The sequence below is a fragment of the Lissotriton vulgaris genome, chromosome 11, assembly GCF_964263255.1.
Source record: "Lissotriton vulgaris chromosome 11, aLisVul1.2, whole genome shotgun sequence".
Classification (NCBI taxonomy): domain Eukaryota; kingdom Metazoa; phylum Chordata; class Amphibia; order Caudata; family Salamandridae; genus Lissotriton; species Lissotriton vulgaris.
In genome coordinates, this window is record NC_141699.1 from 1,048,291,156 (window position 1) to 1,048,306,517 (window position 15,362).

At 45.6% G+C, this 15,362-nt stretch overlaps 1 protein-coding gene and 1 pseudogene across 1 annotated transcript in view; one reads left to right on the forward strand and one right to left on the reverse strand.

The window, feature by feature from the left end:
- SPATA16 (spermatogenesis associated 16) overlaps positions 1–15,362 on the forward strand; it is a 479,311-nt gene that overhangs the window by 179,715 nt on the left and 284,234 nt on the right. The window contains exon 4 of the mRNA XM_086942587.1: positions 7,886–7,975. Coding sequence (XP_086798713.1) covers positions 7,886–7,975 — 90 coding nt within the window. The remainder of the gene's footprint in view (positions 1–7,885; positions 7,976–15,362) is intronic.
- On the reverse strand, positions 3,920–4,712 carry LOC147684043 (cold-inducible RNA-binding protein pseudogene; annotated as a pseudogene).

The window sequence follows — 15,362 nt, forward strand, 5'->3', positions numbered from 1 at the left end:
CGGCGGCCGCGTTTTGCCTGCGGCGGCGGGGAACCACACACACTACCAGCCGATAGGTAAGTTTACTCCAAAGTGCCCCCGAAGGTCAGTTGAAAGCCCCGCTCCACCGGAGGGGCAGCTGGAATTTAAGCGCCTCCAGGCGCGGAAGTCCGGGGACCACGGAGGTCGGCGTCCCAGGGGATCCTGGGTAGTGTAGTTCTACCCGGCGGCCGCGTTTTGCCTGCGGCGGCGGGGAACCACACACACTACCAGCCGATAGGTAAGTTTACTCCAAAGTGCCCCCGAAGGTCAGTTGAAAGCCCCAGTATTTAAAGCAGCAGTATTTAAACTAATCCTGACCCCTCAATTCACCCTTTCTGGGATGCTGGTGTATCGTCCCCCGGGCCTGCCGGCGCATGGTCTACTAATTTGCCCGATCTCATCACCCCTTTTTTGTTCAGCTCAGCCAATTTCACTATTGTAGGAGATCTCAATCTTTATCTAGAGGACCCCACCTGTACTACCAGTAATACTTTTATATCGGATCTGGCTGCTATGAACATTCTACTTCACAATAGCGGATCCACTCACAAAGCAGGCCATCTCCTCGACCCCATTTTCTCTAGCCTATTTTCCCTACACTGTCCAACGGCAACCCCATTGTGTTGGACTACCACTTCCTGGTAGGCGTCAGCATCAAGGCCCCTTGTCTCTACCACATCATGAGCGATTGCGTTGCTAAACCCTCCACAAACTGGAAAAATCTTGAGATAGTTAATTTTAATCGGTTACTCTCCACTAATGCCCCTATTTTTTAAAATTATTTCGTTCTAGACCTTGTGGCTTTCCATGGCTGGATTCAGTCGGCCCTAGACACCTGCCTTTCCATTACAGTCAAGAAGCTAAAGAGCCATCTCCCCCAGCACCTTGGTTCCCTGAAGAACTAAAAAAGGAGAAGATCAAATGTAAAAATCTGGACCGGCGGTGGCGAAGGATTTATGCGTCCGAAGCTAAAACTGCCTATCTCACTGCCAGAAGGGCCTACCATTCACACTGTAAGTCTGCTCGAGCTAATTTTGTTTCATCAACCGTCACCCAGGCTAAAACCTGCCCTAAAACCTTATTCAAGATGGTTAAAGAATTCTCTGGCTCAGCAACCAATCAGGCACCCTCTAGCTTAAACATAACTCAATGTGAGGATCTGGCCCAAATATTTTTAAATAAAGTGGAAACAATATACTCTGCATTGGCTAGTTCTATCCCTCCTTCCACACCTGCGCCTATTGCAATCTCTGTCCGATCTGGCCCTATACCTGACTGTTGTGCTACCTTTGCTTCTGACCACATACGTAAGAATACACTTGATGCCTGGCCACTTCTGGACATGGTGACACTTACACAACTCCTTAGTAAAATCAAATCGGGATCCCTTTGCGATTTACTTCCCATCATTGTACTACAGCAAATTGAACAACCATCACTGTGTCACATCCTTTGACCTACTTAATGTCTCTCTTAGGGAGTCCTTTGTTCCCCCAGATTGGAAACATGCTATGGTCATCCCATTATAAAAAAAAACAATACGGACCCTGCGCTTCCCTCAAATTACCATCAAATTTCACTACTCCCTGCTCTATCAAAAATTTTGGAGAGACATATAAATGGACATCTATCCAGGTTCATCGAAACCAATGAGCTTCTTTATCCTTCTCAATCCGGCTTTAGGACCGGTTACTCTACGGAGTCCACACTGTTAGGTGTGACCCAAATGCTCCTACAGAACCTGGATGCAGGTGGAACTATGGCCCTGGTATTGCTGGATCTCAGCGTGGCCTTTGATACGGTCTCTCATACCGTACTTATAAAGGCCCTTCAATCCTCTGGGGTCACTGGGACGGCCCTGAACTGGCTTTCGTCTTTCCTTTCCAATTGTACCGTCCAGATTTTTTCATCTACTGCTAAATCTAAGCCATACTCTTCACCTTACGGGGTCCCGCAGGGTTCAATCCTAATCCCCCTACTCTTAACATTGGCAGTGTTGGTAGAGTGTTGGTAGAGGATTCTGGGCTGTCGCTATTCTAATACAACGACGACACCCAGATCATCTTCTCCCTTTCAGTGGGAAAGACATCCGAGCCGTCTATTCTCAAAATAGGCCTCAGCAAAGTTATGACCTGGATGAACGCCAACCTCTTTAAACGTAATAGCGAAAAAACAGAGGTTGTGGTTCTGGGCAAAGATAAAGATCTCTGGGGCCACCAACTCTGGCCCTGGAAATGGGTGTGCTCCCACAACCCTCAATCCACGATTCACTATCCATGCGTAAGCAAGTTACCAAGGTTGCCGCTACCTGCTTCACCGTCTTAAAATGGTTTAGGAAGATTGCGTGGATGCTACCTGCTCATACCCAGCGTACCGTAGTCCAGGCCCTCATCACATCAAGGCTGGTCTACGGGAACATCCTTTATCTGGGCGTCAATAAAGATGTAACGCATAAGCTGCAGCGAGTTCAAAACTCTGCTGCCAGATTACTCTGCCGAGCTTCCAAAACCGCTTCGGCCTCCAGGCTGCTGGGGAGCCTCAACTGTCTTTTGGTGGAGAAATGGGTTGCGTTTAAGGCCCTTACTTACATGTTCCGCATTAAGCATGCAACGTCTCCTCTTTACTTACAACGCCTAGCCTATCTCTATGTCCCTTTGCGCACTCTCCGGTCTTCTACACTAGCAAAATTCCAAGGGCCTTATTTATGAAGGTCTTGCGCCACCGGTGCATCACTTTTAAAATGGGAAAAAGTGACGCACTGGTGGCGCAAGGCCTTCATAAATGAGGCCCCAAGTCCCTAAGACTAGACTTTCCCATATGGGAGGGTGCTCCTTCTCATACTTGGATCCTGTCCTATGGAATGCTCTGCCTCTGTTTCTCCGTACACAATCCAACCTTCTCTTGTTCCGTAAATACCTGGCTTTTTTGCCACTAGTTCTCTCCCGTCTCTTTGCTGTTCCCTCACAGTGCCAGGAAACCCTTTTTGGGTAGCTGTTGGGCTGACACTCAAATTCAATAAATAAATAATAAATTAAGTTGGATACAGGGTAGAAAACCTACCTCTTCAGTGGGCCTACATACTACTCTATGGAATGCTAACACTTGAAGACAATATTGCACTTTTCAGTAGATTCCACAACTTGCTTAGTTTCTGTTGACCGCAAACATTGGATTTCCGAAGGATGGACCAACTTGTGAAGGACAAATACAGAAAAACTAAAGATTATGACTGTTGCAACTCCTTGTATTTATGGCCCCCTCATTACATCTTTCAATGGTTGCAAAGGGTCCAGTCTGCCGCGGCAAAACTGGTGCTTAATCTACGGCGTAACTCGTCCTCTACCCATGCCTTGAGAGAGCTCCATTGGTTACCAATCAAGGAAAGGGTTCTCTTTAAATCCCTCTGTCAGGTGTACAGAGCAGCACACGAGATGGGTCCAATCCCATTACAGGAAAGGTTCACCTTGTATCTTCCTCGGAGACAGCTTCGCTCCTCTGGTGCCAGTTTACTGGTAACCACGAGATTTAAACGCTCCAGGATGGGGGGGGTGGGCCTTTAGTGTGGTTGGGGCCCAGTTGTGGATTGAGCTCCCACAGAGGATCAGGCAGATTGATTCTCTTACTGAATTCAGAAAGAGCCTAAAAACTTGCCTCTTTCCGAAAGTCTGATCTGCATGCTCTATCTCTCTGCTCGTCATCTTGTTGATCGTGTGTTCCTATATCTGAGCGCCAGGATACCCGTAGGGTGGCAGTAGCGCTATACAAGCATAGATACAATACAATACATTGGACTGGGCAACAAGTGCAAGATGTAGGTGCACTAAACCAGTTGGTGAAGCTCCAAATGTATTTATAGTTACAGCCATTGGAAAGAGGTCAAGGTGACCTTGATATTACTTTAATTATCATAATAGGATCCGCCTGTTCGGTCGTATGCGCTGTTCCTTCCACCGCCTCTGTAGTAATCTCGAGAGCCACCTCCACATAAATATAGCATGCAACAACGCATGCAATCACAGCGCGTTCCTTAACAACGCGGTCATTACAACGACCGCATTGTTAGAACGCGATGCCATTACAATGCACCAATTACATCTACTTACAGTAGATGGCGCCCTAACATTTGAAATAGTATAATTTACTATTCCAACTCCAGCCTACGCAACAGTAGGGAAGGTGTTGGAATAGTAAATTATACTATTCCTTATGTTAGAGCGCCATCTACTGCAAGTCGATGTAAAGACTTGCGTAGTAATGGCATCGCAGTCTAACAACGTGGTCGTTGTAAAGGTATCGTGGCCTAATGACCGCATTGTAAAGGTTGTTTCCACCTCCGCATCCACCACCCCTCCCACAAATGTTGCCACCACCTTGAGAGTACGCTCGGCTGCCACTGCATCTGCCTTTGTATCCAATGCCACCAACTCAGCCTCCACCACAGGATTTGCTCACCAGGTTGACGTGGCTTTGTTGCCTGTCAAGGCTCTCTCCGTTCATTCCATGCGGTGCATCCTCGGCATCATCATAGTACCTGAAGGTGATGAAGCTGAACCCCCAGGATCTTCCTGTCACTTAGTCCTTCATCACTGTGTTCCTCACTTCTCCATATTTACAGAAAGTCTGCTCCAAGCTTTATTCATTGAGGTCAAACTGAAGCCCACCATGAATACTTTCCCTTCATCAGAAGACATGGTAATTCTGGTTCAGAACACTGGAAACCAAGACAAGCTGTGGAATCGCTGGAAGTGAAATACTTTTTTAGTTGTCTTGTAGTACTACTTCATGTACTCACGAATGCCTTTGTGAATTGGCCTCACAGAGCAGATGTTCATATTTCCTAGAAAATGTCGGAGCGCGGAGTAACGCCAAATTTGGCATTGCCGCACTAAAACATTTTCAAAACACAGAGATGCGCCATATTTACTACAATAAGGCGCACACGAGTGTTTTCCCCAGCGCTGGTGTTAAAAATTAGCTGCCTAGCACCAAAGCAGAAACCCTTGCACCACAGTGCAAGGGAGCCTGCATTGCGGGTAATGATTGTTTACGTGCAGGAAGGGGTCCTTTCCTGCACAGAAACAATCCATAATGTCTATTTATTATTTCTATGTCTGCTGCAAAATGCAACACACATAAAAGTAGCAAATCATCATTATTTAATGATTGTTTACGTGCAGAAACAGACACTTTCCTGCACATAAACAATCAATAATAGTTTTTTGCTCTTTCCATGTGTGCTGCAGAATGCAGCACACATAGAAAAAACAAAAAGGAGGAGAAATAAAAGCCCTTCTCCTCGTGCTCCATTCTGACGCCTGATCTTGCATGGAGTTAGTGTTTGGTGCTGCCACAGATTTTTTACCTCCTTGTAGATCAGGGGCAGCGTCAAAAAGCAAGGCATGTTGCCGTGGAAAGCCCACAGCTACACCCATTACACAAACCTTGCTGCAGAGGACTGTGGCGGAAAAGGCATATTTACAAGGTTGTGTTAAGCTACACTAAGGGGCATATGTACAAGCCCCTATCGCCACGAGAACGTCACTTTTTGTGACGTTAACGTGGCTTAACGCTGCCTTTTACATAAGGCACCCTTTCACGCTATGTTTAACGTGAAAGGGGCGTGCAGTGGGTGTTGTGGTGGGCGGTCCACCACAACACCCATTGTATTTGATGCTGCCCCCTATGTACAAGGGTGGCGTACATTGGAAAGCCCTGGTCTTGAGGTGGCGAAACGAGTATAAATGCATTATTTCTCCTCGTTTTTGCTTTTTCCATGTGCAGCACACATGGAAAAAACAAAATGCCATGGTTTGTTTATGTATAGGAAGGTGTCCCATAAACAAACCTTTTTAACCTCATAGCTGCTATGGAATGTCCAGCTCCAGTGCTGGACGTTCCATTGCGCAGGTGCAGTTCGAACGTTCAACGGCCGACGGCAGCACTACGGAGGTAGTGGTGCCGTCGGCCGTTGATCGTGCGCAGCACTTAAGGGGTTAAAAATGCCATTAAGCAGCACACATGAAAGTCACAAAATGGCATTTTACGATTGGTTATGAGCAGGAAGGGATACCTTCCTACACATAACCAATCCTCCCCTGCACACGGACATTCTGGTGCAAGGGTGGCTGTGTTTGGCGCTAAGTTGTGAAACTTAGCCATCGCAGGGCGGAATGCAAGGCTGCACCACATCCTTGTAAATATTGTGCAGGCTTGGATTTCCGAAGTGGCGGAGCGTGTCATTAACCCCAGGAGGCTAACAACACGCTCCGCCACTTTTGTCGTGCATTTGGCCCTCAGTGGCTTAACACCAACTTGTAAATATTGAAAATGACGCATCAGAGACGTAAAAAATGTGCCTTGTTGCGTCATATTTACAAAGTGACGCATCTAGGTAGATGCGTCACTTTGTAAACCCCTGCGCCACATTATACCTGCGCCAGGTATAATGTATGCAAGGGGGGCGTATTGACGCAAGGAAGGGTCGTAGAAGTGACGCAATTTCACTGCATCACTTTTAGGACACCGTTGCCTCAAAATCTTGTGCCTGCCTCACAGCAGGCGTAAGACTGACGCAGGCCCTTTCACATGGGGCTTGCCTCATGTGAAAGGACGCATTGCAGGAGTTGCGTCACTTTTGTGACACACTCCAGCAATGCGTCACTTTTGCTCTTACAGATACGTCAGAAATACTGACGTATCTGTAACTCCTTGCGACATGATGCGTCATACATTAAATATGACGCATCAGGAATGTCGCAAGGAGTGCGCACTGAGAAGTGACGCATCGCTGCTTTCACGCAGCAATGCATCATTTCTCATAAATGAAGCCCCTGGACTTAAGGTTCAGTTGCGCCATTTTTTAACGGAAGCTAATTTAGACAAGTGTTTTTGATCCCTGAACTGTGTGATCTTCGAGCTTTTCTTGACTGTATGTACCTACGCGCGCTCGTTTGTCTGTGTGTGAGCGCCTGTATTTGTGTCTTCATATTTTTTGTACATTTGCAGAAAGGTTTTCTGGCGAGCAGAACATCGGGTGCCTCGGCATCTTGCAGATGTACTTCAAACACTCATTACTGGATCTTCAGATTGAGTAGCCAGGGCCAAGTTTATCAAAGATGTTATCCACACGATGAATCTCTTTTGATAAATATATCATTGGCGCTCTTCCAAGGGCGCCACTGCGCGCAATTAGGAGCTATTCACGGAGGCGCGCCGGAGGCCTCGCTAACCACAGATCCGCATTCATTTTTATTGGCACAGCCGAATCTATAAGTCAGCTATGGGGCATCTTGAGATATCTCTCCCTGCTTCTTTATTTTTTTATTATTGAGTTTATCCCAGGTTATCGAGTTGCCTGTTTGCATTTATTTCTGCGCGCCGAATGTAGAGAGACGAATCTCCCTTTATGTGCCAGCCATGGTAAAAACTTTTAGGGGCAGATTTACAAGCGCCTTGCGTCACTTTTAAAATGGGAAAAGTGACTCCAAAAGTGGCGCAAGGGGCTTGTCGGTCCCATAATAGTCGAGACAAAGAGAGAGATGCGTTCACTTGCAAACCCTGTAAACATTGTACCAAGCCCAATGGGGCTTATTCACCCCCTGCGCTGCCAGAACGTCCCTTTTCCCGTGTTAAAAGTGACTCATCGGCGGCGCAAGGGGCTTGTAAATAAGCCCCATTGTAATTATGCAGAGTGGCACATCTGTCGAAGGAGATGGTGAATGAGCAATCTTGGCTGGGATTCGAGGTACACGTGCAAAGGATGTCTAACAAAGACGTGCCTGTGTCTCGCGCACAGCTTGATGACGGGCTTGTGTATTGTACAATCGAACGTTGAATGACTCTAGTTCCTCTCTCTCTCTTTCAGAAGCATCACTTTAAATCCATCCTACTTCCGGAATCATCTCCGCCAGGCCACCGTCTTTCGATTGTTGGACAGATATACCGAAGCTGCGAGGTAGGCTCAATGTTCCCCTTGCCACTGCCTCAACTTCCGAATCCATCAGCTAGTTACTCCGGATAAAAGGGGCATATTAGCAAGGGTCATATCGCCGCTTTAGTGACACTTTTTGCCGCTAAAGCAGCGATATTTTTATCGTCCGGTTAGCAAGCTGTCGCTAACAGCAGTTAGTGGCAGCTTTTAGGCGATAGCGACCGGTTTGGGGCCCGCTTTGCATGTCAGCGATATTTATCGCTAATGGCATGTAAAGTGGGCGTACCCAAATTGTTAGCGACTGAAAGCAGTCGCTAACACAGCTATCGCCTTTTAGCAAGGCAGGCGTAGCAATAAAAAAAATTGTGCTAAGCGCGATTATCGCTATAATCTAACGCCTGCTAACAACATGACTTACCTGTTTATCCAATGGGAGGTGGATTTTCAGGTTAAGTCCCCAATGGCGTTAATGCGTGAATATTGCTGGAATACCAGCGATGTTCACGCATTTCGCCACTATCGCTGGATATTTTAGAACAATGGAGAAAAACGTTGCTAATAGCAGGTTTTCTCCGCTAACATATCCAGCGATAGGCAGCGATAAAAAAATGCGCTAAGCGCATTTAGCGATAAATATCGATATTTTTTGCTAATATGCCCCAAAGTCCTTTATAACATGGAAATGTATTTTGTGAATAATGTGAAATATAAAATGTGTCAGCAGCGAGAATGTTAAGCAGTCGATTCTAAAAGATGAACCACAGTATAATAAAGTAATGCCTTTCTTATGGGGCTTGACTCATATAATCAGGTCATTTCAACAATATGCTACAACTTTAAATAATAGTTTAGTTCTGTAGTACATTTCTAACTCTCTTTATGCATTAAAGTTAGAGCGAGCCTGATGCTCCTATGAGTTTCTTACCTAAATAAATATATATTATTGGCTGCGCAGCTCCCGCCAATGTGCCAGTGGTAGTGGCAGCATTGACTCCAAAGCATCACACTTTAGCAAGTGTGACATATTGCCTTACTGGAGGTCACCCAAAGCTGCAGGGGAGGCCAGGAAATGTGGATTTTATCATGTGTAATACATTCAAATGCTAAACACCCTTGCTGTGGCAGAAAATAATAAGCTGAGAGCACCAAAGTGTTTTGTACTATCATAAACAAGGACCAGTGTTTATAACAAGTACCAGTACAGAGCACCAGCAAACACAGGCACAATTTAAGCACTGAGGCCACGCTAGATGGTCCACAAAGAACAGATTAGACTCAATTCAGAATTTTTTTTTTATGTGAGCCATTCTTAGTTCCTTCAGTTTGTCTGAATTTCTGATAAATTTTCAGGCCTGATATTCTTAACCCCTTCCATGCTGATGACGAACCCCAGCCGTCACGCACTACGGTGCTCGTGTGCTGATGACGGCTGGTGTTCGTCACGGCCCGCCCCTGTTCGTGTTGTTTACAGCACACCAGGGGAATCGCGGCCGCATGGAAGGGGTTAAAGCTTTTTATGTAAGCAGTTGTGTCCTACTCCAGACTCAGATTTAGGTATAACTTGCTTAGGAATTTCAAGAAGTAAGAAATGCTCACTTATGGAAAAAACTTCCAGAATGAGGTCTATGAGTAAGCATGTCGTACAAATTAAAATGCATGCGTCTGTCACTGCTAAATCCACCTCATCGCCTGTTGTGAGCACACCGCTGACCCACACAGAGGTTCTTGGCCACCCTTCAACCTCCCCAGCAAACTGTCCAACAGACTCACACCACCCACTGGGCCCACCCGCACTCTTCCTGACACTCCCATCACTGTATTATACCAGCTGCTCTCCCCGGCATATTGCTTTTTGTCTCTGTCATAATTTAAATTCTGCATTTTGCTATGGAAAGAAAGACCTGTATTTCTTTAAAAATATACCTTTGACTGGACATTCATCTTTATTGAGTATTGCTGCTGAGATCCTCAATCCTACTTGCGACGGACCCCAAATGGTGTATACTGCACAAGAAAGACCCAATACCACGCGGTGGAGCCATTTGCAGGTGGGGCATTAACACATGAGTACATCTATTTGTTGCTGGAATGGGGAATAACCAAAGAAATCAGAATTTGCAAACTGCTTTTTAATTGTTTTTCCTTTTTTTCTCTTAAATTTCCCCATCATCCACATTCACCTGGTGAAGTGTGAATGGGGAAATTTCTGATATGGAAGCGTTCTGGTGAAACTCAATCCAAATCCTATTGAAAACGTTTGGCTGTGCAGGTTTGAACTGCAAATTCACCCTGTCAAAATGACCTCTTTTGACAGGCCTCACTCCTACTTTTAAATATTAATAAATCACCGCTATGTTAGCCTCAAAAACCCATAAGGCAGGGTGCATAAAAGTACAGCATGTAAATGTGTAATGTTAAGCAAATCCTTACAGTGTAATACCCCCCCCCCCCCCCCCCAGCTATTTTCAGTGTAGCAGGATTAATGGCTCTATTGGGAATCATTGGGAAGCAATATTAAATGTAATATTTGCTAACTCTGCTTAGGAAGCAGCTACAGAGTTAATTTTTGTATTTTTTGTAAATATTTATATGAACCCAATTTATTGGTAACACCAGATTTGTAATAAATATTTGTTGGAAATTGGGTTTTTCTGTTGGGGTGAACTCTTCTCTAGCAACAAGCACAATCCCTGCCAGGGTGAATCACAAGACGTCACTAAATTAATCTGTGCTGAACCCTCTGGTAGCTTGGCACAAAAGCTGTGAGGTTGAACCTAGAGGTAATATATATGTTTTTATGCAACAATTAGACAGTATCAAAGTGAAAACATAACACAAGGAAAAACTTAAACCAATTTAGAAATTAGAGTAACATTTTATAAATTATCTGATACCAAAACAAAAAAATGCAATCAGTAGAACCAGTTATGAATTGTAAAAATTTTTAGTAATAGCCAGTGCCTAAAAGATCAAAGCGTCAACTGCGGACATATAGTTGTGCAAGACTGTGTCGAAGTCAGAAGTTATGGCTGACTGCGATGAAGTGCGGTTCAGATACAGATGGTGGATTTGGCCCAGTCTCCACTTACCTTTGTACTTAGAAGAAATTTGGAAGTCAAATGTTTGGGAAACTAAGCTTAAGTGGGGCAAGGCAGCTGGCAGTGCCCGAGGAGGAGGCATTGTCATTGGGGGCCTACTGGGTGAAGTTGTAGTCAAGATTTCTACGTTCAGGCTTTGTCACTTTCGTTGAAGTTGAAAATCTCTTGCGTAGCCAACAAGGGTTTCACATGACCAGATACCCCTTCTGCAAGGAGCCACTGAACAGTATTTGCTGCTGCTGAGAAGAACTGGTGGGAAATATTGTGAAGTTAGGCTGACAGGCAACGCACCTTGGGTAGATCGGCAAGCAGGTAGGTCTAGTCTCCTATCAGTTCTCAGAGCCCTTTTTGGCTGAAAATTTTTCAAGTTCGAAGTTGTGGTTGTAGGCTGTTTGAGCATCTTTAGCATCACATCCAAGGGTCCAGTACTGGGTGGGCTTCACTTACAGGACAGGACTCATTCCAGGCAGGGTCCAAGTGCAGAGTTCAAGTTGTTGGAGCTTTTTGTGTCGCTGTAGCATAGAACAGGAGGCCAGCCAACTAGCCTTTGGAGTCACTTTGGTTCATGCAGTAAGGCAATCATCTAGCAGCAAAGCAGTCCTCTCAGTGTTCAAGTCAGGGAAGGCCTTCTGAGAGTCCTCCACAGGTACAGGAGGGAACTGAAGAGTGGGTCTGAGGGTTAAGGTTTTATAACTTGTGCCGGATTTGAAGTGGAGAAATAACGCATTTTCCCACCACAAATGGTTCTGGAATGGTTTTGCTCCCTGCCCAGGCTCCAAGGGGGTTGGGGGTGACAAAAGACTAGTGTGAAGTTCTTAGTCAGTGTACCACAAGCAAAGTGGCCAGGTTATTTCTCTGCTCTTAATTATGTGTAGTAAAATGTCTTGTAAAGCATAAATCACAACTGGTTCTACCAAGGTGAGATGGTATACACAAGATCCTTTGTTTGGGAGACAATCAAACAAACAAGCAATCAGTGGTTTTTCCATGAGGATCTCAAGGCACTGGGGGGGCGGCTCCGTTGCATCCTGGGGATTATCTGAAAAACCAGGTCTTGCGGTCTTTCCTTAACTGGAGCAGTGTAGAGCGTTGCTGGAGGGGAAGGTTGTTCCAGGTCTTGGCTGCGAGGTAGGAGAAGAACTTTCCACCTGATCTGGTCTTGTAGAAGTGTGGGATGGTGGCCAGAGAGAGGTCGGTTGATCAAAGGATTCTTTTTGGTGCGTGGAAGGAGAGGAGGTTCTTTAGGTATGTTTGTCCGATGTTGTTGAGGGCCTTGTATGCGTGCCTAAGGAGTTTAAAGGTTATTCTTCTTTCAATGTGGAGCCAGTGGAGATCCCGGAGATGTTGGGTGATGTGGTTGTGACGGGATGGTTTGGAGCTTGCAAAGGAGTTTTTGGTTGATTCCTGTATAGAAGGCGTTGCCAACGCCCAGCCTGCTTGTGATGAGGTTGTGCATGACCGTTTTTTCTGGATTTGGAGGGGATCCATCTAAATGTTTTTTGGAATATGTGGAGGATGTTGAAGTAGGCCGAGGATACGGCGTTGATCTTGTGGTTCATATTGAGTGATGAGTCCAGTATGATGCCGAGGGTTCGTGCATGTTCGTGTTCGTGTTCGTGTTCGTTCAGGGTGGGGGGCGTTTTCGAGGGCAGGGGGCCATCAGGTGTCATCCCATGCTGAGGGGGTGGAGCCAAGGATGAGGACTTCTGTTTTCTTGGAGTTGAGTTTCAGGCAGCTCTTCTTCATCCAGGGTGGCCCTGGTTGAGGAGGGCGCAGATGTTGTCGGTGGTGGCGAGTAGGGCGGTCTCGGTGCGCGGATGCTGCAGAATCCAGATTTAGAGATGTTCAGGATGTGGTTGGCTTCTATGAAGTTTTCCAGCTGGGTGTTGGCGGCCCTTTCAATGACCTTAGCTGAAAAAGGAAGCAGAGTGATGGGCCTAAAATTCATGAAGTCCATCGGGTCTGGGGAGGGATTCTTAAGGAGGGGTTTGACTTCAGTGTGTTTCCAGTCCACGGGGAATATGGCGGTCTTGAGGGAGCAGTTGATTGTCTGGCGTAGTTCGGGTGTGATGGCCGTGGTGGCTCTGTTGAAGATGTCAGGGGACAGGGGTCTGAGGGTGCCCCAGCGTGGATGCTCTTCATGGTCTTTATGGTGTCTTCTGTCTTGAGCGGGTTCCAGGTGAGTAGGATCTGTTGGGTGGCGACGTTGGGGGTGGGGGCTGAGGCAATGCAGAGGTCTTGGTTGTCAAATTTGTCACAGAATGTCCTGATCTTGAGGTAAAAAAAGGTCCCGAGTCTATTGCAGAGGTCTTGGGAGGGTGGGAAGTCTGTTGCTCTGCCACCCAGTTCTATACAGATACATGAAGGGCCTCCTGCAACAAATACCTGAAGATCCTCTAGGCCTTCTGTCTCCTCTTGTTCCTCTGGTCCTTCCATTGTGATGATAAGATAAGAAGTCTGAGTTTTGGTATCTAAAGATAGGTCCAAATCCTCACAAAAAGATGTGTGAGTGAAGCCATATTCTCGGCCAGAGAACTGACCCTGCTTTCTCCGGGCCCCACCAAAAACCTTTCTACTATCCTTCTGTTCGTTCTGGATTGAACTGAAGATTCCTACATATCATGTCAAATTCTTCACCAAAATGTAACCCATTGGCAGCTGCCCCTGTTTCCTTATTGCAAAAACAACAGTTGATGGACAGAATGCAGAACAATGTCATACATTCACCCCAGTACAGAGATCTGAGCCTAAATCCATCATTTTTTGTTCACCATGCCATTCCAGTTTGAACCCAGCCATTGGCAAGCTCAACCAACTTAGGGTTGATTTTTATCAAAATACTATTTCTTCTTTTTATAAATAGGGCTGATTTTCAATTCCCCAATAGAAAAATTATCCTTTACACCTACTGGCACATCTCTTCAACATTAATACATACATTATTTAGATACGCATCTTCACACATATCAAAACCTTTGCTAAAGGTCCCAGCAAATCCAGCAATCTGTCTTAACACCCTTAAGGCCCTTATCCAAACCCTTTCTTTGATACCAACCATATTTGTTCCAGCATACTGACATTTCAGGATTCAATTCCAGTGTATAAAACACCTTATCACTCATCATAGGTTCTTGGATGATCTGACCTCAACTGTGTCACTACCTCCTGTGGCATCTCATGTCTGAATCAAAACCCAACATACTGTGCTGCTTGATCTTCCGGGGACCCCTGCACAGATAAGGGACGCTGAATAAGAGTGGATGAAACATGTTCTCATACCTTCACATCTTCCTGATCTGAATCATCCAGAACAGAATAGAAACTTATTTCAATATCACACCCCTAATTGATGCCTCGTCACAAGCTACCACTTTAACACCCCTCATCTTGGCCTTGATAGCCTTCCCTCACAACTCCATCTAAGTTGCCTCTCTATTTCTGTCGCAAGAACCGTCTTGTCCTATCAAACTATGGGTCATATCTTCTTTATTTGCCAAATGTTTCCTTTTCTTTGCAACCTTGCTCCCATCCTCAGGAACACCTACCTTAACCTCTGACTCCTCAATGACCGAAAACACTCCTTTTCTCTTCCAAACCATCATTAGTAATCCCCATAGCAGGAATTAACATTTCTACACAGTCGTCTAACCTTTTTCCCAACCGTGATGCTAACTATGAGAATACCTTGTTGGCATAAGTTTGAATCTTCTGTCTAAGCTCTGATTTTCCTCTGTTTCTGTCATTTTTTTACCTAAATCCACCCACCTTCAAAGATATCAAACTGCCTCTTTATATTTCCTTAATCTACCTTCTAAGAAATAAACTGCCACCTCATATTTCCTCTCCGTGTGTACCTCAGAGTATAGTGATTCCAAACACCAAACCTATATGTTTAATAGTATTTCCTCAATAAAAAATCTCTATACCCAATGCTTGTCTGCTGAAAATTCATATCCAAAGCAAACACTGTTAATATGGCTGCTGCACACATGCCCGACGCACTGATGGACGACAGCCTGAAACTGAGAATGCACCATTTAAAATGCAAGTAAACCAAATGCTCCCACTAAGGGGCCAATTACGATCTCGTAAGGAAGGGCTCCAACGGGAATCGGAAAAAGTAAATCCGATTCGGAGGCTATGTTTCTGAATGAATCGTCCCCCATACCGAATGACCAAGTACGATGCAAAGATGTCGTCCTCGTCAACCGAATCGGTTCTGAACCCGATCCTGTCCGTCCGAATGGTTCAGATCCGAATCGTGCCGTGCAGTGTGGCCGGCTTCTGAATGAGCGAGCGAGTACGATGCCTGA